At 48.6% G+C, this 23184-nt stretch overlaps 6 protein-coding genes across 6 annotated transcripts; 5 read left to right on the top strand and 1 right to left on the bottom strand.

The window, feature by feature from the left end:
• Positions 1-1076: 1076 nt before the first annotated feature.
• On the top strand, positions 1077-2246 carry FVEG_07734 (hypothetical protein; the record flags this gene model as incomplete). Its single annotated transcript, XM_018896405.1, has 1 exon — positions 1077-2246. The coding sequence occupies one exon, from the start codon at positions 1077-1079 to the stop codon at positions 2244-2246; it is 1170 nt and encodes a 389-aa protein (XP_018753869.1).
• Positions 2247-5511: 3265 nt separating this feature from the next.
• Positions 5512-7589, top strand: FVEG_07735 (hypothetical protein; the record flags this gene model as incomplete). The annotated part of the gene is made up of 2 exons (XM_018896406.1): positions 5512-6449; positions 6530-7589. 2 exons carry the CDS (start codon positions 5512-5514, stop codon positions 7587-7589), a joined length of 1998 nt encoding a protein of 665 aa, XP_018753870.1.
• Positions 7590-9022: 1433 nt separating this feature from the next.
• Positions 9023-10597, top strand: FVEG_07736 (amt family ammonium transporter; the record flags this gene model as incomplete). The annotated part of the gene is made up of 2 exons (XM_018896407.1): positions 9023-9107; positions 9183-10597. The coding sequence occupies 2 exons, from the start codon at positions 9023-9025 to the stop codon at positions 10595-10597; spliced, it is 1500 nt and encodes a 499-aa protein (XP_018753871.1).
• A 1339-nt stretch (positions 10598-11936) lies between these two features.
• On the top strand, positions 11937-16767 carry FVEG_07738 (hypothetical protein). The gene has a single exon (XM_018896409.1). It carries the CDS (start codon positions 12130-12132, stop codon positions 12565-12567), a length of 438 nt encoding a protein of 145 aa, XP_018753872.1. The 5' UTR covers positions 11937-12129; the 3' UTR covers positions 12568-16767.
• FVEG_07737 (hypothetical protein) lies at positions 12924-17972 on the bottom strand (the record flags this gene model as incomplete). The annotated part of the gene is made up of 3 exons (XM_018896408.1): positions 12924-13372; positions 13420-16644; positions 16706-17972. 3 exons carry the CDS (start codon positions 17970-17972, stop codon positions 12924-12926), a joined length of 4941 nt encoding a protein of 1646 aa, XP_018753873.1.
• Positions 17973-18641: 669 nt separating this feature from the next.
• On the top strand, positions 18642-23019 carry FVEG_07739 (hypothetical protein). Its single transcript, XM_018896410.1, has one exon. The coding sequence runs from the start codon at positions 18822-18824 to the stop codon at positions 22986-22988; it is 4167 nt and encodes a 1388-aa protein (XP_018753874.1). The 5' UTR covers positions 18642-18821; the 3' UTR covers positions 22989-23019.
• Positions 23020-23184: the final 165 nt, after the last annotated feature.

The raw sequence follows: 23184 nt of genomic DNA, 5'->3' as shown, positions 1-23184 counted from the left end.
ATCTTTTGCAAGCCCAAATTGCCTACTTTGCTTTTTTCCACTTGCTAATGTATATCATTGTGACGTCGACATATACATGTTGGTTGAGTCGGTCTAAAAGAAGTGCATAACATCTGACACTTTACTCGTTCGCAAGTCAGATGAAGGAAACTACGCTAGCCATGTCTTACATACATGCCTAATATTGGTCATTGCGTTGCAGCACCTAGAATCAAGCGCTATAAGCACTGACCATTTTTAACCACCCTGTTGATAATTCAGCATGGCTGTTATAGCAAGGAGAAAGTTCTAGCAACTTTGTGAGCATGCAGAAGGCGAGACTGGCAAATAAGACACTCACATGTAAGCCAAAAATTACAAAGTCTTTGGTCATGCTGTAATGCTTTGTGCACTTGAAGCCTCCTCAGTCTGCCGCTGGTGAGATGAGGGGAAAGGGCAGCCCTCGCCCTGTGGTATGTTGCCACGTTTTCATGCACTTGTTCACAACTTTGACGACATTATGCAGCCACAAATGCCAACGCCCAAATCCGGATAGCAGTGCGGGCTAACTGATATGAGTGGCGCCCAATGTCTCAACCAGAAGACAAACACGCTCGAAAATGCCAAACCGCTCCAAGTTTGCCACTGCACAAGTGAGGCTGAGCCTGAAAACTCGTCGTATACCAAGCAGTGCGCAATGCACTAATGCCAGGAGGCACATGTATCGTCAAAGTAGTCGTGGTATGATTGCCTCTACAGTAGAGAATAGCTAAATTCGGCTACATACATGACCATGCTGGCCGGGGTACAATTCCATGTTATGACGTTTTGTTAGTAATCTTTGAGGCACTTTGTTAACCAGTCAAGCAGGGATTGGATAGCTTTAGACTAGAAGACGTGAGATATTGTACGGACGCTATCATGTAGCACTTTTGCAGAAGAACCGCAAAATGGCCACAGTTGCTACCTTGCAAAGTCGCGCATACTTATCCAATCTGATAATTAGCTTTGCGCGTCCAGCTTCCAGCTGTCAACCTTTCCCTGGCTAACTGTATCTGAACCGTTCCATCTCACCACTTGCCCCATCTCTCTGGAACATGTCTCAACCAAAGTTTTGCGTAAAGGTCGTTGGTTCCATGAACTGGGATATCATAAACAGGGTCGAATCGCACCATGAGGGATGGCAACATGCGTCCTTTCCGAATGGTCCCAGCATAGATCCGTGTCCAGGAGGTCACGGCGTCAATCAGGCCACAGCCGTTTATCGAGCCAGCCACCGAAGCCCATTCGACTCGCGCAGCTTACCTAAAGCCGGGAAGGTACCTGAGGATGTCCAGGTCTATATGATTGGGATGATTGGTGAAGATGAGGATAATAGAGGCGAGAAGATCAAAAATGCCCTGGCGGACAATGGGGTTCACGTCGCTGGAGTACATTCGGCGAGGAATATTCGAAATGGATATGCCCATATCTACGTTGATATGCAAGGAATACCCAGGATTCATAATGATCCCTTGGCAAACGGTCGTTTGACCTGGGATGTGGTGGAGGAAGAACTTGAGAAGACTCCTCGTGCGGACCTTATCCTGGTTCAGCTGGAGATCCCTCAAGAAACCGTCCTGAGAACCATTGGTTACGCCAACAAGAATCAGATCCCGATTATCTTCAACTCTGCACCAGTTCCATCCGACTCGTCCTTTCTTTATAGCCATCCTCTACTCTATGAAGTCGATCATCTCATTCTTAATCACCATTGCGTCGAAGCAATTTGCATAACAAGAGCGCCAAAGAGCGAGAATCGCCTTGATGACGGGATGGCATCTGTTCCGAACATCCAAAAGCTATACTCTCAGTACTGCGACCATTTCCATCGTCTTGGTGCAAGGTGCGTAGTAATCACGCTAGGGCACCGCGGCGTTCTCGCTTCCTACATGGAGCCACCAGACGCAAGCGGAGAGAGAGGTCAGCGTTCTTTCTTCTACCCTGCCAAGAAACAGAAGCAAGAAGTTGTTGATGAGACTGGGGCAAGCGACGCATTCATCGGAGCTTATGCTGTGGAGATTCTGAGACAGATGAAAACACCAGCGAACTCTGGTCTAAACCCCATCGACGTGGATCTCGATATCGGGACAGCAATTGAACACGGGATAAAAGCAGGGTCACTGACCACAGAGAACTTTGGATCTTTTCCGGCAATTCCCTGGCGCGATCAATGGATTGGGCCAGAGATTAAGTGGTTATCAGCCAATCCGTTTGTACTTCATTGAGAGCATTATGTGTTCGGAGTAATTAGACTCTGGGCTCCAAATGGATTATTATCATCTTATGAATTCAGGACTTAAACTTTCCATTGGGCATTTATTATAGATCCCAAAATACCTATTTGTTTCCTCTTTACTATTCTCGATTAAAACTTGTCCACAATGCATAGACATTGCTACTCGCTTGCTATAAAAGCACTGAGCATAGCTGTATACCTGGAAGGAATTAGTTAATGATCTTTGGTTCAACAGTTGTAGCTTTAGTGCACTTACGTGACCAAGGCCAAGACCAAATCCGACTTGGTTGTATTTGTAGTTGCCACAACTATAAATGACGTCCAAATGGTAAATAGAACAAAGATACAAGCGCGGCCTGATCGGCTTTGGATATTGTAGAGAAGCAATGTAGGTACTATGAGCCATAGTGGAGTAAATATAGTCAGAAACAGCCTCACGGTGGCTGTGGCAAAGTTGGAGGGGAAAAGAATAATAGATCTGTTCTTAGTTTTGAGCTAGACATTTAGGATATGCGTTAGCAAACGGATTAATTGCTAGGATGAAAAAAGGTTATACCTGGCCACTGCGAAACTGAAACTCAAGTATCAGCATGGAAGGACGGAAACAATGTGCATGTACTCACTCGCTCCATCAGGTTTGGAAAGAATCGAATCAGTCTTTCGGTCATGTCTTCGAGCAATGTCCTGTCGCTAGCTTTCCAGGCGAGAGCGATGAAGTCATTATCGTCAAGACATCTGTCGAATATACCACATTCGGATTTGACTAACGGCTTGTTTCCTTGCATCCAGTGATAGACACTTCTCTTATGATCCTCTTTGGCCTGAGGTAACCGAAGCAGATCCGAAAATCTAGCAAGAGAGGTATCTATTCCATGAATGAGTCAATACATTTCATGCTGGTAAGATGGCCAAGGGAGGGTGCTGGGCTGGTCACCATATTGCTCAAGCTTTAGGTGGATCTCATTCATCAGGTCTCGACGCCTGTTGTTGCGATCCTGTCGACGACTTGATAGGTTAAGTTGTAGCCCTTCTTCATCGTCACAGCGATTGAGTCGGGCTTCTAATTCTGCTAACTGATCTTGCTGCTCGACAATGCTTCGCATGTGTAGGTAATCGAATCTCTTGACAATAGTAAAGTACTCGTCAAGAGATAAGAATGCTGCAAGTTGTGGATAGCCACGGGGGTAATCCTCGACTAAGAAACATGAATACTTGCCGAATTAGAATGGGGGATGGGCATTACCGAGCCGTGTCATAATCCAGCATTAGAGATAACCTTCAGTAGAGCACTTGTTGTAAAACCTTTGAATGGCGACAGCTTTTGTGTGATACGGGAGGTCACTGTGGCCTATCATTACTAAATTATAAGTTTGTCAGCGCTTGGCATCTACGCTCTCAAGTGCATTGGTTTGCACAGTATTTTGCAACCAAGCGTCTATTGTGAGTTCCTGTACTGCATTTACAACCTATAGGTCTGATAGAAAGGTCACAAGCACGCAGATTGTAAATCTCGTTAGCACGTACCAATGAACAGGCTTTGTTTCAAGAAAATGACAGAGGGGAAATAGGACTTCTGCGTGCGCAACGTACATGCCGACGAAAGCTGAAAGGTGGTAAAATGTGCATAAGCAAGGTGACGTGTTCGTGGATGACTGTTGGCTCGGTTTCATTGGTAAGCGTGTGTCACCTGGTCACGAAGCACTTTTATTTCAACCCTAGCAAAGCCACAGCCATGGTTAGTCGTTTTTGGCGCATGGTACTCTGCCAAAGTCTGCAACCAACAAAATGACACCTGAACGAGCTGAGGTATTGACCAACAGAACTGAGATTTCCTGCCTTGCACAGTAACTAATACACTACCTAGAGTTCTCCCATCGCTCCAGATCACGAAGAGGACTGGAAATCTTACGTAGAGCCGCACTTGAATATCTCTGAGGTGAGTAGAGAACAACACCGTCGCATGACATATCACAAGTTATAGATGAACTTGCTAACTAAAATAGTACACCTTGGAGATGGATGAAAGAGTTATAGTCACAAAAGCAGGCTTCAGTCCCTCTATTATCTATATTATTGTGGAAGCTTGTGTAAATGATGAGTATAAAGTGAAACGAGCTTCTGATAATGAGGTTATTGCAGAGCCTATACAGAGAGTATACTTAAAGCGAGTTTTATAGGATTCAAACCTACATCTCAAAACAACAGCCTATTTGGAACCCTACTGGGCCTATGAAGGTCTTAATAAAAAAGGAAATTAACTGCTGTCTTACTATGTCTGGGGCGCAAATGGGAATTGGAATAGTTCAGGCGTGAAATAATAGTTACTACGGGCTATGAACTGGCAGGACATCGTGTGCACCCTTGATCAGAAGAGTTCCCAATCCATGGCGTATATCCCAATTTTTGATTTCAGCCTGCTGTGATGTGAGTTGCAATTACATCAGCAGCGCAATAAATTGATGCGTACATGTTCCCCAGTAATTGCTATAACAAATAACGCCGGATTTGCAACCAATATAACAAATTAAAGGCAGTGTCCGTTCCGCTGGGTGATCAAGCGACAAGGTTGCTACATGTCATGTGTTCAACTACATAATTGAAGTGCGAAAAGCTGAATATGTGAGATAACAACACTAATACTATTGGGAAATAGCATAGCGAATTGACCAAAGAAAACCCCGTGAGGCAGAACCGAGTAAGCCGCCTCACCAACCGCTGGTCCACAGTGAAAGAAACGCAAACGAATCACTGAAGAGCAACTCGTAATTCGCTGCAAGCCTCGTCACATCTGTTGAAAATGGCCAGTCCAGCCGCAAACGTCCACCATGAACGTTATCTGCTGCGGGGCTATGATTGGTAAAGTCCTGGGTAGAGCTCACCTTGGCTTGATTAGAGCGGGGTATTATCAAAACTGAAGTGGAAGATTCGAATAATGCACGGTGCTAATGCATGATGGTGAGTTGAATCGTCTCAGTGTCATTCAATAACCAGCCTCCTCGTGTTACACCACAGCGCCACAGTATTACCAGTCGTCTTCTTTTTCCCAACAATCAATCAAGTGACATCTCATCACCAGCCAGCAGCCATTTTCTTTTGTCTATCAAAATCACCTAAATATTATCTGTATTCATGTTTTATCATCACCCTCTTATGAGTTTCCATAGATATTTCGGCTTTGTACATACCAAACTTGTTAGACACGCTTTCCAGCACTTCGAACACCTCAATATCCGAAGTAGCTTTCAGGCTTGAAAATGGTTGCCATCGCAAGCGGGTTGTGGTGGGACCACTCAAAAACAACAATCTTAGCCGCCACTCTGACATTGCCACTTGATTACAGCAACCTCCTCCTCTCAGGCCTAACTATCCTCGTTACCATCGCCGGATCAAGTTTCTGGAACATCCTTTCTTTCGCTCTTCATAATTGGAAGGCGAGAAGCGAGAACCCCAGTGCTCTCGACCTTCAGCACCAGGTCAGCCTGAGGAACTCTGCAGGTGCTACCCAAACCCTGTGGGAGGCTCTCAAGATCCACAGAGCTTGGTCAAAGAACAGCAAAAGGCCAATCGTGAAGCAGACGTGTTCTGTGGCAGTTCCGGCTTTGATCGTCTCAGCAGGCTTCGCTGCCGCGGCGCTGTTTACGTCAAGAGTGGCCAATAAATCTTACAGCACCGTCGTTGCACGAGTACAGCCGAGTAATTGCGGATTCTGGTTCTTCAATACCACCGGCAAAGATGATCTCCCTGCACTTAGCGCAATGGGAGCAAAAGGGCAAAACGACACCCGCCGGGCCCGCAGCCATGTCGCCAACTTCTATGCCAACACTAGCAGCTCGACAGCTCCATCGGTATTTATCCGGCCCACTCTTCCATACGATATTAGCAGTTCCGCACCTTGCCCTATCCCGGCCCAAGAACGCTGTATTCCAGGCCCCAATCAAGCGTTTCGCATCACTTCGGCCTTTCTAGACTTTCATGAAATGCTAGGAATAAATGCCAAGTTCGAAGACCGAGTCAGCATACAGCTGAGCTTAACTTGTTCTCCTGTACATACGGACGACCTCGTCCAGGAAATTCAAAACGAAGATGGCGCTTTTATGGAATTTTTCCTCGGGCCTATTTTTGGCTTGACAGATTACACGTACAGATACAACAAAGCAATTGGAAATAAGACTGGAATTGGCTATTTGATTCAGTATGTTGCCTCGAATTTTCTTTCTCTTTCAGGCTATAATGCAAACCTAGGGTGTTGTTGCTTATGCTGATTAGTTGAAGGTCCTATCCCACTTTCGCCAATAGCAGTTTGTCGAGCAACCCTTCGCTTTGGAGGCCGATCCCGGATTTTAGCCCCGCTGACGCCGATGTCACTGTTCATTTCTTAAGTCAAAATAACATAGCATACCTGGCCCCCGTTAATGATCCATGGTTCTCTGCCAACGGAACCCAAAATATAACCTATCAGGGCCTCACTATATTTGCCTCTGATCGCAACGTCGACACTATGGTTTGCGCTGATCAGTATGTTTTGTGCAATCCATCCATTGCATCATGCACTTCTCCAGCCGGTATTCTCAGCCTTGTAAACAGCCTGGCGAGTACTACCCTGAACTTTAGTACAGCCCAGCTATCGACAGCTGATCGAATTATCTACTCCCTAGCACAGTCGAATACGTATACAACTGTAGCAAACCTCGGTACAGCGGCTCTGTGGGCCAACAATATGGTAACCGGGCATGTCTCGTTCGGCCTACCGGAGGATCAGTGGAAGACTGAAGTCATCGGCTGGTTTCAGACCAACCTTGCCATGCTACAGGCGTATGTGGTCGATTTTGCCTCCAACACAGCGGACTTGGGTGCTTTCGGATACGTTGAACCGCCTGGGAATCGTCATCAGCGGGACCAGTGCACCAACCAGCTGGTACAGGCCGTCGGCGAGGTACAGAACTTCAGTGTTTGTGGGATGCTTATCATCGTTTGCGTCAGCGCTGCCTTGATACTGCTGGATTGCTCGCTCGAGCGCATTGTTGATTTAGTCGTCGATTTCTATAAGCGTGATTCAGTGGCCAGGCGAGCGAGACAGGCAGACAACAAGCTACACCTTTTACGTATGGCGTTGGGGGGGGATGATTGGGTGCTCGGGCGATGGAATATTCCTGTGCAGGATAGTGCTGCGATATATAACAGGCCTTGTGGCTCAAAGCAGCTTGTATCCTATGGAACCTCTGAGGCAGGACTTACTGGAGAGGATACCGGATGCGTGCAGGTAGGCAAGCAAGGCCACTTTAAAGGGGTAACAGATGTCTTTAGAAGTCATGAAGTAGATAGCTCTGTATAGGAATGACCTATGAATTTAGAATAAATAACATTCCGTTAGTTCTCCCTTACCTAAAAGTAGGACAATACCCCTAGTAGCGCGGAGCTGGACAGAGACAAGGCACTATACAAGGGAGGCACTAAATCTAATGTTAATAAGCACGATAGGAGTCTAGGGTAAGCGATAACAGAAGAGCTGGCAGAAGCATTAGATACGTAATATCATGCCAATTCACAGCTAAGCAAGCCTGAATGACTTACTATAAAAAGTAATACATAAAAACTGCTATCTCTAGAAACAATTATAGCCAGCGTCGGATACTGACCTTTCCTAGCCCTGTCAGCAATACTAATATACAATTTTCAAATAGACTAAGTTATATAAAATAACAGTCTATAATAATCTAAGCCTTAAATGCGATTATATAGTAGAATTTTACAAAGAGTTGAAAATAGAAATAATAAAAACAATAAGAAATAATTATAGAGATTTTGGATTTCTTAATAAATTCTCAATTTGACTCTTGGTACATGTCTATCACGATTCGGCAATGTCGGCTATGGAGGGCTGAGTGTGGACTAGCGCCTGATAAGACAAACATCTTTTACTGGCCTGATTGCCTCCTCCCCAAATAACATACCATTTATCTATCAAAGCCATATCTTATCAGGCTCTTGAGATATCATTTAGTGTATCTTATCAGTCTATAAGCCACAGCATGTGGGTGATGTTGATCAACTTCTGGACTAGACTCTCCCAAAGCCGCGATGTAGCTGCCGTCCAAGCCGAGATAAGATATCTTTACAAGGTACAGAGTACTCCGTAGGTGCTGAGCAACTTACGACGACTGGTCTGATCATGTATCTATATTTAGACCGGGACAAGCTTTTGCCAAGCCGCTTCCCCATGGGCAATCTCATTACTATCTGACTTGCCTGCAGATCTGTATGGAACAAATCCTTGAAGGGACCATCGGCAAGCAGATGAGTGAAATGTCAGATTTGACTCGAGCATACAAAACTTGGGAGATGACAGACCCAACTGTTCTAGCCTTCGGAGGCTGATGAGTGACGCGCACTTACCAACCATAATGCTGCGATAACCTTGTTCTGGGTGGAAGCTTAACATCGCACACACAGTTGCGGCAACTCGGCACAAACCCACGTCGCTTTCGCTCTACAACTATCGACAATCTCGATAACTTTCAATTTACGTAAATCCCCAGTATCATACTGTTGACGTATACGGGATATAAACTATGATAAAGCTAACTCACATAGTTAATTGTCTAGTGAGACGTCGAATAAATACTTCATCTAGACGCCATTGCCTGCAGATCCTGAAGATCATAAATATTATTCCCGTTACTTCAGGACTCTCTCACTGGTCTGTGCTGGGAAGTCGTAAGATTCTGCTCTCTTTGTCCGCATTACAGTGTTTGATACCCGTAAGCTATGGCAACAACCACGGCTTCGGCTGCAGCAGCAGCGTCATCTGTCGTTTGGTGGACGCCAGACCCGAAAGCCGGTGTTGGAAGTGGTACGTGCTCAGTCTCGATACAGTCCCATGAGAGCAGTCTCCTCTTGTTCGGATCCAATGACTGACATTGCGTAGGTGATAATGCATGGCAACTCACAGCCGCTTCCCTCGTCGCGTTACAGTCGATCCCCGGTCTCCTCGTCCTCTACGCCGGAATCATGAAACGAAAATGGGCCATCAACAGCGCCTTCATGGCCCTATACGCATTTGCCTCGGTGCTACTCTGCTGGGTTCTTTGGGGTTACAAGGCTTCCTTTGGAGAGTATATGCTTCCATTCGTTGCCAAGCCTGGGAATGTTCTCGGCATTGACACGATGCTGAAGCAATCATACCTCCCTTCCATTGGCGTTGGTCAACAATTTCCTATGGCCACCATGGTATACTTCCAATTCGTCTTTGCCGCCATTACCTTGGTCATCACTGCTGGAGCTTTCCTCGGCCGAATGAATTTCTACGCCTGGATGATATATGTTCCTCTGTGGCTGACTCTATGTTACACTGTTGGCGCTTATTCAATCTGGGGAGGAGGTTTCCTGTTCAAGCTTGGAGTTATCGACTATTCTGGAGGATATGTCATCCATCTCTCGTCAGGCACTGCAGGATTCATCGGTAGCTACTGGATCGGACCACGACTCAGCAGTGATCGTGCAGATGCCAGGCCGAGCAATATCCTAGCAGTTCTCATCGGAGCGGGTATCCTCTGGGTCGGCTGGAACGGCTTCAACGGTGGTGATCCTTACGCAGCCTCTGCCGATGCAGGAGTCGCTGTGTTGAACACAAATCTATGCACTGCCGTCTCACTTCTTGTCTGGACGGGCCTGGATATTGCATACTTCAAGAAGCCTTCTGTCATTGGCGCCGTGCAGGGCATGATCACTGGGCTTGTCGCCATTACACCAGCTGCTGGCGTCGTCGCAGGCTGGGGTGCGATTCTTCTTGGTGTTGGTTCCGGCTCCGTCCCGTGGTTCACCATGAATATTTTGGCCAAGAAGATGACCTTTCTGGAGCGCAACTTTGACGACACACTTGGCGTTATGCACACGCACATGGTGGCAGGTGTTGTTGGAGGCTTTGGTACAGGTCTTTGGGCTACCGTCGATGGCTGCGCAGCTTTTGGTCTGACAAATCCCGGAGGAGCCATCGCTGGTAACGGCATGCAGCTTGGATACCAGATGGGGGGCGCATGCTTCATCATCGGTTGGAACCTTGTGTGGACCAGCCTCATCATGCTCTTTATCAAGCATGTGCTGCGAATTCCACTCAGAATGACAGAGGAGCAACTACTTCTGGGAGATGATGCAGTCCATGGAGAAGATGCTTATGTGCTTGGTCCGTGTGAAGCCCATGCACATGGATCTGGGAGTATAGAAGGCAGAGGAGAGTCTTTGCACAGTCATGACCTTGAGCTTGGAGCAAAAGACCATCATGGGAGTACGACATCAGCAGAGAAGGAGAAGGCAGGGCCAAGTAGGGAGCCTAACTACAGTTAAATAAGTACAAGCATTGTGTCTGTATTTGAGTATTGAATCGAATAATATGATGGGTCTTAACATACATTGCCATATATTCGCGCAGCTCAACCTGACGGTTAAACAAGAGAGAGTTGGGATGCCATAAAGATCCTCAGCTCTAATGCTCATTACGCTACACGCCGGCAGCAGATATGTATTCTATTCAACTCTTAGCTCATGCGCTCAAAGATATCCATAGGTCGCGGAGTCTGCTAGTTCCATGGAAACCGCACAGAAGATGTTGTTGCGTCATTAAAAGACTAGGAAACCCTGATCTGTACGGAGGTAGCCGCGAAAAGTTCTTGCCCACGCTAGCGCCACACTAAAATGCTCTAAGTGGGGCAAAAAGGGTAGGTACTTCAAAATCTTCATTTTGACAGCGGATAATCCCTGCTGTGACGGTTAGGTTTCCAAACAGGTAAACTAGTCCATACTTGGTTTATGTTTGCAGAATATATAGGGCGTTATACTAAGCACGTTAGGGTGTCACGTCTCTTAATAGTTAATAATACAGGTTAGGCTTATTAAGGTAAAGAAGTGTTATTAATAGCTAATAAGCTTAAGTTCTATCTAATATGAAAGGAATATATATATATGCTTATAGGATCTAAATAGGAGCGATGGGATGCAAGGTTGTTGTTAGTCCTGGAATGACGCGGTCCTGGAGCGCTATCGGTCTAATATTAGTCGGTCCCTTCCTGGTTGGTCCGCGATGGGTTTTTGAGTGACGTAGTTACTTGGATAAAAATTGTGGGGTATGGATTCGCACGTGACGTAACCGCTAGGGTCGTAACACTGGGCGTATATCTCGTTAATTGTATGCTTGGGGATGCCTGTGATCTTGTGGATTTGTGCTATAGTCTTCGCCCCCCCGGAAGGGGCTTTTAATGTCACCACCAACGCCCAGGTCGCGATATCTCTTGACAGCATCGTCTTCCTGACGTGAAGAGGGGAAGAACGGTGTAAAAATCACTCAGGGAAGATTGCTAACAAATTTCTACCAGGGAGACCCTATTAGGGTTTACAAGGGTGGTTGCCGATCCCTCTTGGCAGGCAAGAACTTTTCGCGGCTACCTCCGTAGGTTAAGGCGAGACCGATGAGATAAGTCCACTTTGAAGCAACCGAGGACCTCCTGATTGGTGATCTTCACAATTGCGCCAATCATTGTCTTAGTATGCATCCGCTTACGGATACAGCCGAGATGAAAACGTTCCATATTTACCCCACAAGTTGGCTCGAGTCAGTTCGCTGAATCTGATTACAAATTTCAGTGCGAAAATTTCTTATACGAGTTACTAAGCTCGACGGACTCGATGGACTTAACGGACTTAAGTGGCACTTACGATTTTATGGCTATATTCGCATAGCACTACGATAATCATATAAGTCGATTAATTCTACTATATCATTCATTTCATCAAAGTCATCGATTCACAGCTTTCTTCACAGTACAACTTTACCGAGACACTCACAGCTCCTGCATTTACAAAACCACTGTCCACCATTCATCATGTCTCCCTCTATTGCCCAGCTGCCTCTCCTTGGACCTCTCGTCGGTCTTAGCACCTGGACCTTCGCCATGGAAGGCCTGCTGTATTGGCGTCGAACTCCAGCTCTTTCCAAGTACGGTGTCTCCTTCGACCCAGAGACTGCCAAAAAGCAGAAAGCAGAGAAGCTGCCTGCATTTGTGCAGTGGCCCGCCGACAATTACAACAACCTGCTCGAGCAACCTACTCAATTCTACGCTGTTATGCTTGCACTCAGTCTGCTGAATGTTAAGGACAAGACCACGGTGCGCCTGGCGTGGGGATATGTCGGCCTGAGAGTTATTCACAGCCTCATTCACGTCTCGTACAACAACCTGCTTCTGCGCTTCCCCACCTTTGCCGCAAGCTCCATTGTGCTCTTGGGCATCACTGCCAAGGCGGCCTTGGAGCTTTGGTATTAAGTCTGTCGCGCATAATGAGGTCGAAACGCAGAGCATGGCTCGGTGGCATAAAGCATCGTTGGAAAAGAATACAAACAACTCCACTGACCTTCAAATCCTTCGATCGACTACGTACAACCTTCGGCCTCTACTATATGACTTAAGCCGAGTCAAAGGCGTGTGTCACACAACTCGAACTCCAAATGGCCTCACGTATACAAGGCTCTGGCGACATTTAGATGGCTCTCGACTCATCAAATTTAGGACCGCAGTGGTGCATGCACCTATCAAAACTAGTATAGAAAAGCCTTGAATTCATTACTACCTGCTACCAGTTTACAATTTCGAACCCAACGTGCAATCTTCCATCAATAACCTCACGCAGTCAACAACGGAGACGCGACATACATATTCATAAAACCCCTCTTCAGTCTCTCAGGAATTCCAGCAATGGTCTTCAGCTGGCTTACATCCCCCCATCCCAAACTCTGAGCTAAGGTGCCCACAAAGTCTTGCTGGCCCTTTTCCCCCACTGCAGGACTTACCCAAGCATCATGAATGTCTTCATACCTCTTCTTGGCATCATCATTTGGCTTGACTGGAGCCCATGCATCCTCAGCCGTAACCATACCTGGGAAACTCCGTTCAGCAGTTAGCTCCTGGAGGTCTGCATCCGCAACCTTGTAGGCTGGGAATGGGTCTGGAGACATGGTTGGCTTGGGCGCAGTGACTCTCACGCCTGTCATGAGAGATGGGCTACCATTGTTGGTGTTGAGTAAATCACCGACGTTGTTTCCACTCTGGCGTGGATCAGTTCGGCGGTCATCTAGAATGGGTCAGCTAAAGGTCCAGATGCGGATACAGAAAACTTACATTTTGCCCACAGAGCGCCCGGAAGCATCTGAGTATATTTCTCGAATTGCCAATCCTCCTCAGGGTTGCTTCCATCCTCATGGACTATTTGGATCTGTAGAATTGAAGACATGGGCGTTGTCATGCCCATTGGCTTGCTGAAAACTTCATTGCCCTGCAAGATTGGGTCCCAACTATTATTTGTTGAAACACCGTTTATGGCCATCTTGCACTCCGCAACAAACACAAATGTGCCAGCCCGGACGGTCCAAGGGTCGTTTTGTCCCTTCTCTGGCTGATCATCAGGGTTCAGGAGTCCAGACTCAGCAAGGAAGTTGTGTGCTTCGTTCTTGGGTTTGGTAGATGTCGACGCTGCAAGGGGTTCCTGTTGCTGTTTGCCCGTGATGAGGGAAGTGGCAGACGCAAAGGAAGATGCAGGCGAGTCTTGGAGTACAAGCTCGTAGAAGTCTGACAAGCTGACTGGATCGATCTTGGGATGATGATTGCCAAAATTGATATCGAAAGCGACGATCCAGAAGTCAACATGAACGCGACCAGCAACAGGTGGTCCCCAGAGATACAGCTCAGCACCGATTTGTACTGAGATTCGAATGTGGATAAACCAGAAGTCGATACTGAACCCGACTCCGACAGAGACACCAGCTGACATGTCAAAGTAAAAGGGTCGGTAATTGATAAGAAAATTGGCGAAGGCATCAAACCAAGCAGAGAGGGGTCCTGCTTTGAACGCAGCATGGAGACGTCCACCAGCCATGCATGCCTTGGTAGTGATGGCAAAATATGCTTCTCCAGAGATTGACAGGCCACCGCCCAAGTCCCAGCTAATACCAAGCCGAGGGGGGTTAGGGTACCCAACAGGAACGCGGAAAGCTTGATGGTACCCGCCCAAGGTGAAGACAAAGTCTCCGATTCTGGCTTTATCGGCGAGAGGCGCATCGAACCAGTAGCAAAGGGCAAACCCGCCAGTCAAGTGGCAGTTGGGACTGAGGATATAAGAGCGAGGTGATAGCTGCGCCTCGATCTTGAGGAAGCCATAGTCAAAGTCCAACACAGCAGCGATACCCAACTCAGCATGGGCAAGTTTAAGTTGCGAGTTGGTTGAAGGAATGTCACAAGTCGCTACTGCGAAGATGCCCAGCTTCACCGAGTCACCAAACTGCACTGCAACAACAGCATCGACGCTCAGCATACGGAATGCAGAGAGTTTCATGCCAATGGCACCCCAGTAGGTGTTGTCAAGTGGCTGGAACCACCCGCCGCCGGTGGGACTGACAAGCTCCATAAGGACTTGTTGAGCATTGTCGTTGTTGCTGAGACGGCTGCTGTTGATGAAGGGAAAATCCGAGACTTGGTCTACAGAAGGCAAGCGAACGCTGCTATTGTAGCCAAAGCCACCGCAGATACCGCTGATCTCAGCAAAGGCAAGTGTCATGAGCGGGCCGTTGAGCTTTGCGAAGACAAAGACACTCTGGAAGCTGTTGCTGTTTGCGAGAGTGATGACTCCGTAGAAGCCAGCTGCTTGGAACTGATAAGGACGGAAGCCGATGATAAGACCACCAGCGTAGTAGTCCATGGCACCGTCATTACCGTGGACGATGATGCCGGCGATTGTGAGGGGACGTCGATCAAAGGACGCTGCCAAACCGTCAATGTTGACACTGATTGTTGGCAGCTCATCGAGACTCTTAAATCGGGTGTTGAGGGTGAAGCCGAGAAGAGAGAACCCAATCGGTCCAAGCTGGAACGTCGCATCAAAGGTGATAGACAATGTCTTTGCCTTGTATTTCAGACTGACGTTGCTGATGGCTATGGGTCCGGTATCTTTCTTGAATGGGGCCTGGGCACTAGGGCCTCCATCATCCATCTCCTCCTCAGTGCGTCTTCTGCCCTTTTCCTCGGCACTAGAGGCCAGTGCTTGAGATGATGAAGGTTTGGGTTTCATGAAGCCATAGCTTAGCAGACACGCGCGCTCGCCCTTGGCCACATTACGTATAATGACAGCGAAGTGACAACCAGAGGGCACAAGAAGGTCAGTTGGTTTCGCCTGGTCAGGCTTGATCTTGTCAGCAACAAGCAGCGGATCCTTTTGCATCACGCCGTTGTTGAGGAGACCCATATCCTCTCGCGTCAGGCCTGTCATTTGACCGGGTCTATTTGGTGGCTTGGGGTCCTGGACGAATAGGAAGTACAGCTCATCGAGTGGCTGATACAGTGTACCAACAAGAGGAATCTCAAGTTCCATGTTGCCGAAGCCGTTTATGGCTGCTTTGAATAGTCTCTTGGATGGATCTTTGGGACCCCATTCAGTGCTATGGAGCTGGGAGAAGAGGAACTGGAGATGTCCAATATTGAGAGTGGCAAGGAATTGGAATGACTCGATGCCGGAGACGGCGTCTTTCATCTTCTTGATATCAATGCTGAAGGCATCCTTGTTGTCACCGACTATCAGAGTGTCGTAGACAAAGTCAGGGATGTCAAACGAAGATCCGAGAAGGTCCGTGAGGATATCTCCGATAGTGGCATTCCGGTCGGCGGGATTCAGTGCCGCTGAGAATGTAAAGCCGTTAGAAGTGTAATTGAAGTCGAGATTCAATCTCAGCCCCGCAACGACCAAGTCACCAGAGATAGTGAACGTGCTTCCCACCGATTTGGCGTTATTGCCACTCTGTTTCTCGTACGTATACTCAACGGACAAAGTGTTGATGGCAATGGAATTGATCAGCGGTCCAACGTGGCCCTTCTCATCATCGTGGAAGAACTCAGTCAGAGCTGCGGCGTACAATCCATTGATAGAAGCCGTAAGCTCCCAAGACTTGTTGGAAGAATCGTAGCCAAGAGTTCCAACAAAGGCAGCGGGGAGATCGAACTCAGAATCCTCTGGTGGATCAATCAGGACGGAAATCCCGACGTCAAAGGTGAAGACTGAGCTGCTGCCCCAGTTGAAGTAGGTCGCCAGAACAACCTCGCCGAGATAGGGTTGGGGGGCTGAGCCTGGAGTTGGAGGGTTTGCAGTGGCTTGACAGCGAAGAGAGAATGATTCTTGGGATAGCTCAATGGATGCAAGGGTTATCTGGGAGGGCAAAGTGTCAGGGATATTGACCACAGTCTGGCCGGGGATCAGAGTGGCGATGTCGATGGAAGACGCTGGGGAAGCTGTCAAGGGCTTGAGAATGGCCCACTTCTCACCCTCTGGCTCCAAGTCGAGGTCATCCGATGCGCCAAAGTCTGTGTATAACTCGAATTAGTAAAGGCCACAGTAAGCGCAGAGGATCATGTCATTACTTACTGTTCCACAACTGTCCGGACAGAGTACCATAAGTACCGGTAGATCGATTCCAGTTATACGTGATCAAGAAGACAGGGGTGTCCTTGCTCTCTCCACGACCAAAGTTCGCAGAAACTTCGATATCGAAGGAAAAAGAGCCAAGTCTCGGATTCTGCGGATCCTTTCTTGTATCAAGCCCAATGCGCAGTCTTCGTAGGTTTGCAGCGGGCAGAACCTTCTCTCCACCTTCTTCTTTGCCAAGAATCCTATTAACAACCGTCTCAATTTCTTCATCGTCGGTGAGGCTAGCTAGCCATTGGAGTATTCCGGCAAGAGGGTCTGGTGAGAGAAACATGAAGGTAAAGTCAATCGTGGTAGCGGTGAATTCAACGCCAGCGAGCATCGAGACTGTATTACCAGCACTGTTGAGGGAGCAGTCGATGCTAAAGGTCACTTGACCAGCGAAGAGAGGCATCTCGCCATTTTCCGTAACGCCCAATTGCATTTTGCTCTTGTAGACGACGTCCGCGCTATCAATGACGAGACCTTTCAGAGCAATTGAGAATAGCTCCTGCAATGCGTCGAAGTCCGAGAGCTGGAACTGGAGACGAGTCTCAAGCCGTTTATCCGCTGATGGGACGAACCATAGAGCGTTCCTCATGGGCTTTGCATTCTCTGGTGGCTTTTTCAGGGTCACCTCGAGGGCGAGGACCGCAAGAGGGATGAAGTCCGTCATGCCTTCTTGATTGGCATTCTCAAAGACATCTTTTACTCTGATACCGGTGATGTCTTTCATGTTGGCAAAGTCAAGACCGCAAATCAACATGTTGCTGGTAGGGTCAATACCCGGCGCTTCAATGCGTGATCCGGTCTCATCACTACCGAGAAGACCAGTTGAACCGAATGTGAAGAGCAGGATATCGCTAGCTGAGCTGAACTCAAGCGGCCACGGCTGAGAAAGGGAGAATTGGAAGCTTTCGATATTCTTTGAGTCATCGACGGCGACGGAGCCACTAGCGTCCGGATCAATGTTCTGGAACCATTTTATGGTCTCGTCAGAGCCGTCGAAACTGGCAGTTGGGCTTGGGGCTTCGGATAAGATGATGACTTTGCTGGGGTTCAAGCCAGCGACGAACTTATCCAAGTTTGTTCCTGCTGCCAGGATTTGGATGTTGTCTCCAGGACGTTGACCTGCCGAGCTGGCGTAAATGCTGTAGTTTCCAGCGTCGGATGCCCCCAACGCTCTGTCCGAGCTATCGGCATCCTTGGGGTCTGAAGACACAGTCATCTTCCTAATTGAAAGAGAAAGAGTGCCTTAATGAATGCGTCTGATCCTTGAGGGCCGAATACAGGAGGTAGTGGGAGCTTCCCCTGCGAAACTGAGTGAAGGGTACTAATAAGTCAAAATGGTAAGCTGTGAATTGGGATGTTAAGAAGTGAGTTGGGTAACTCAACTGGAAAGAGGAAGACAAGCAGCGAATAGGGTAAAGACGTAGGGAAAAGCATAGTAACTCGGTTTCTCGTCGCTCCTCAGTGACGGGGACCATGATAGACCCCGAAAAACATGCCCAGTATCCGCTCTCCCCAAAAGCAGTTACCTGGTGTTACCATCAGGACATTCCGGTAAATGCATGCCGATCAATTGATGTGCACTCAATTCAAGCGGGGTGTAAGACGAGCACAAGTCGATGCAAATGTCTCACGGCACCTCCATTTCGCCTGCAAGCTGCATGCGATGTTCAGCTTAGGCCAAAGTACCCCCACATCTCGATTGTTGGACGGGTTGTGACACAGTAATGCAGGTAGATCCAGATCCGCCGTCGTGCATCCGATACGGGCCGTATTGTCTTGGCCCGGAGAGAGAAAAGAGGGGGAGGAAAGATGAGAGACAATGAGAAATCAAGGTACGGACGGTGAGAAGCCATGTGAAACCGTCGCTTACGAAATCGGCTTCCACTTCGGATTGCCATCTTGATGAGGTAAGTTGAGTCGGCTTCTCCTTCAATGGATACAGGATCTCAATCCAAGACGTGGAAGCTAGAACACCAAAGCTTCCTCATTGAAGGTTTGGTATCATTGTTGCCGCCAACTTTCGACTCAATCTTTTCTCGGAGACAAATTACTCGCATTGACAACCATGAGTGAAGACACTGCAATTCAGGATTTTGAAGTCGCTCTGGTGCCTATGCAACTGGATGCCTTCGTCCTCAATCCAGCTGTATGCGGTACAGGCACCGATCAAGACACCACGGCTCGCATCTGTCCCATCACCCAGCCCAACTACACCTTCTTGAGACTTGATAGCTTCCTGCTCCAAAGCGATGTCCAGAATCACGTCGCTCTGCACAACACCGCTCCAGCGTCTATCAACTCACGCTTGACTGACCTCGGCGGTCGTCCGGAGCCCAAACCGCTCCGCCACCGTCATGGCGTCTATGTTCACTGGACACTTCCCCGATTCTATAGATCGGGAGTTTCCTCAACAGGCTCTGTACCAGAGTCTAGAAGAAAGAAAGAGAGAATGAGACGGGGACTTGATGCTGCGTCCACTACGACTAGTGACGCTCCCCACCAAACTCCAGACTTTCTGCAGCCGCCGACACGCTGGATCGTCATCAGAAAGCTTGAGCTGGATACTATTCAGCCAACCAGCGCAAAAGACGCTTTCAAGGACCGCGAGTATGAAGCTTGGGTCGTTGAGAGCGACTATGTTTGGTCCTTAGAAGATATCCCCGTCCAGGCAGATCTACAGACTGATGTAGCGCCCTTCGTGCTGGGGCATGCTGGCGATAATGTCAACATCAACGAGCAAGCTGAGGTTTTCATCGGGCGCAAGACTCCGCTTGCTGAGTGGACTGAAAATCCCAACCCGGCTACTGAACCTCCGGATATCAGTCTGCTTCGAAGTGGAAACCAGCTCTTTGCTGACTTCCAGATGCATAATGCCAACGTCTTCAGCATCTTGGACAATTTTGAGTACGGAGATAAAGAAGATCCATCGTATCTTGACTACGCCAAGGCAAGCTATTACGTCCTCGGGTGGCATTGGAAAGACACCGTTGATCCTCTTTGGAAAGCCGGTGCCGAGTTCACTCATGGAGAGAACTTGCAGTCGCTGTTCATGAATCTCCAGGGAACAGACCAAGCAAATCCTGACCCATGGATGGATCTCAAGAGTCAGATCCGTATCCTCTGTCATGGCTGCATGTACGATGTCGCTTGGGACCACGAGAACAAGCCCAAGAGTGTCCCTGCCGATAGTTTCAATGATCGTCTTCGTGATCAGAAACAAGCCGCAGTCGCAGTTGGCACAACTCCAATGGATGCACTGCTCGCGTATTGTCATGCTCGCGGCGACGCCGACGGCAACTCAGAAGACGTCGCCAAACTTGAGGAAGATATCCTTGCTCTTGAATCTCTCCTACAAGCCCGTGATGATGGTGTCGAGGGTCAGAGAGAGGCTAAAGACTCTGTTTATAACTGGTCTTACGATCGTTCACCGGGCGGCACGCGATATTTCTTCGCTGAGGCTGATGATAAGAGCACAAACCAGCCCAAAGAACCCGAACCAGAAGCCATTCAGAGGATCAATGAGTTGAATCTCACTCAAACGCTGCTAGACTCCTGCAACAGAGCGATGCTACAGTATCGCTGGGACATGTTTTCTCTCTGGTGGAAATATGCCAGTGATTTGGGTCAGAGCGATAATCAGGGCAATGACCACAATGAAGCGTTCAAGGCTGAAGCTGGACGGATCTCAACCCGTATCAGTGGTCTCCAAACGCGCATCACAAATCTTGAAGTGCAGGTCAAGACTCTGTTGGCGAATAGTCTCTTGGCCACGGTCGAGTCCACAAGTGAGCCTGTCTTCTACGGGGGAAATGATCCTACAGTACTCATTGGCGGTATTCCGTCTGGCTGGGCGCTTGATTATCTCGATAATCTGTCCATCCGAGCGCCATATCATACCATTCCGCACGAAGCTATACCCGATAAACTGACCGCCATCTCGGCTCTGATGGAAGAAAGGATTCCGGCTGTTTTGACAGCAGCTGCCAAAGCGCTCATCACAGAGTTCCATGCCCTGCGACCTGACAGCGATGTCTCTGGTGAGCCGCCTAATGGCAAATTTTACCCGCAATTCCACGATCAGTTGACTACCGACAAGCGTTGGCGTGATCAGTGGGGCGATAGACAGCCATGGTTTCCTCTCTACGCTGAGTGGGAGGTAGAATACACCCACATCCCATTTGAGTTCTGGAGTCTGGATGAACACACCGCGCGCCACTCGGAGAACAAGCTCGTCAGATATGGCATTACAGTTCCATCTGATAGTGAGACTCCTCCGCCACTCTGGGAAGCTCTTTCAAGTGCTCAGAAGCAGGATATTCGTGTCCTGTCTGGCCGTGTCCTAATTCTGCCTCAGCCCAGCTTCGCTCTTGGTGCCAAGATTAAGCAGCTTTTCCAAAACACTCCACCCAGCATCCTTGATGAGTACCTCTCAGAAGAAGATCGAGAGAATCTCCTAGCCAACATCAGTGAACTCTCTTATCTCTCTTCGCCACTATCTGGCTTCACCAGCGGCCTCGTCACCCAAGCAGAGGGCAGTCATCTCAAGCCCGAGAACAAGGTCGTCGACTCAAACGGAGAGTCCAGCTCTGTCCTCAAGGCGGCGGAATTCGAACCCGCTGGCTTAACAGGGGATAAGCTCCAGCTCATCAACGGTAACTCAGCGCTTACCCCGTACGCCGCACTGGTCAACTTCACCGACAGTGATCATTGCCCCTTCAAGCCCGTTACACACGGCCAGTTCCGGTTTCGCAAGTTCAACGTCATCGACAAGTTTGGCCAGTCCCTCATGGCCATTGATCAGCGACCGCGGATTGATGGTCCACCGCCTATTTATCCCTGCATAAGCAACTTTTATGCTCCACAGGAGGTAACAATAGATGGGCAGAAGTATGCCAATACGGTGATCAAGGATAACCCGGAGCAGTCTGAGTTTCTGCAGTTGCCCCCGCAGATGAACCAGCCGGCGCGTATCAATGCCAAGTTTGTCAGACGTATTTCTGATGACCCGAGTGGTAACCCGGGGCCTGCGACGTGGCGTCCTGTTACGGAGTGGGAGACCCCGATATGGGGATGGGTCATTACCAACTATGCCGACTACGGCATTCAGATCTTCCTCCCCGATGGTACTTTCTACCGCGAGGTTCGTGTCGGTGGGCCATTGGGTACTCTGCAGTCACCCAAGTGGTTACCCTTCAGTCCTGAGACAGATACACAGCCCACGCCTGATACGCGCGAGCTTGATATTCTCATCTCCAAGCTGGCTGATCCGAAATATCTTCTTGGTTTCTGGGGTATGATCACGACGGCGCAGCAGAAACTGCCTCCAGCTCCTGATTCCTACGCTCAGTTCCTCAACTCTATTGTAGGAAAGCCACTTGCGCTCGTCAATACTGGTTGGTCTGTTGAGCTGAGCGGGCCACCTCTTGACATCCAGAGCACTCAGGTCAATGTGGTCGATCCTGAGCGCACACTGCTGAAGCCCTCGGATCCTGACGACAAGACTCCCTACTATGAACTTCAGTTGCGCCTCGGTAATGAAGAGGCTGGCTATGATGGACTTGTCGGTTACTTTGACACCGCGGATCCTGGGTCTGACCAGCTGAACTATGACAAGATCAAGACCTTCTTCGTTCCAGACGGTAACTCCATTGAGCCATTGATACGTCTTGATACCGAGCAGTATCCCATCTTTAGTCCCTTCTGGCAGCCCCCATTCTCTGGCTCCACTCCCGACGTTGAGCCTCAAGCCTACGAGAGCCAACGCAACGCCCAAATGTCAATCTTCGGCGCCATCCTAGATCCCTTCACCCCCATCCACGCATATTCTTCATTCCTCCCAGCAGCAGAGCTCCTCCTCCCACCGTGGACGTGGCAAAAGGCCATGGACACCATGACAGCCTTCTTCCACGCAGGACCATTGACTATGCCCGTCAATGACGTGCCAGGATATCTTGAAGCTGAGAAGCTGACAACCAAGAACTCTCGGGACATGCCGAAGCGTAACCTGCTGTTGCCTTCTCTCGGTGGAGGGGACTGGAGTTGGTTTCAGCCTTATGCTGAGGAGGCTGCAGCAGGAAATGAAGACCCTGGGGCGGTTTATAATGCGTTTGGTATTGAGAAGAAGGGTGATTTGATAAAGCCTGGGTTTGAAGATGGGCCGTACGCTGCTGTTGAGGGGTTCTTGCAGTTGAGAAACCCTATCGTTGCTCCCAGCAACCCTCAGAATGCATGAATTGTTGTTTTGTATTTACTTCTAATCCGACAAGTTATGATTCAAATGGAACATGTTTCGTAAAATCACACTGAAGATGAGAGTGTCTACCAATAGTGTCATGGACGAATGGTCTTGTGTATCTTTCATTCATTTCTTTGTACATGATATTGTTTCTCGCCATCAGAATAAGGGCTTGGTGTTACTTTCATTCAAA

This window comes from Fusarium verticillioides, chromosome 8, assembly GCF_000149555.1.
Source record: "Fusarium verticillioides 7600 chromosome 8, whole genome shotgun sequence".
NCBI classification, from domain to species: Eukaryota; Fungi; Ascomycota; class Sordariomycetes; order Hypocreales; family Nectriaceae; genus Fusarium; species Fusarium verticillioides.
This window is presented reverse-complemented; position numbering and strand designations above follow the sequence as displayed.

Bases quoted from the DNA above. Each gene is read 5' to 3' on its own strand.
- FVEG_07738 (XM_018896409.1), top strand. From the start codon at position 12,130: ATGTCTCCCTCTATTGCCCAGCTGCCTCTCCTTGGACCTCTCGTCGGT.
- FVEG_07739 (XM_018896410.1), top strand. From the start codon at position 18,822: ATGAGTGAAGACACTGCAATTCAGGATTTTGAAGTCGCTCTGGTGCCT.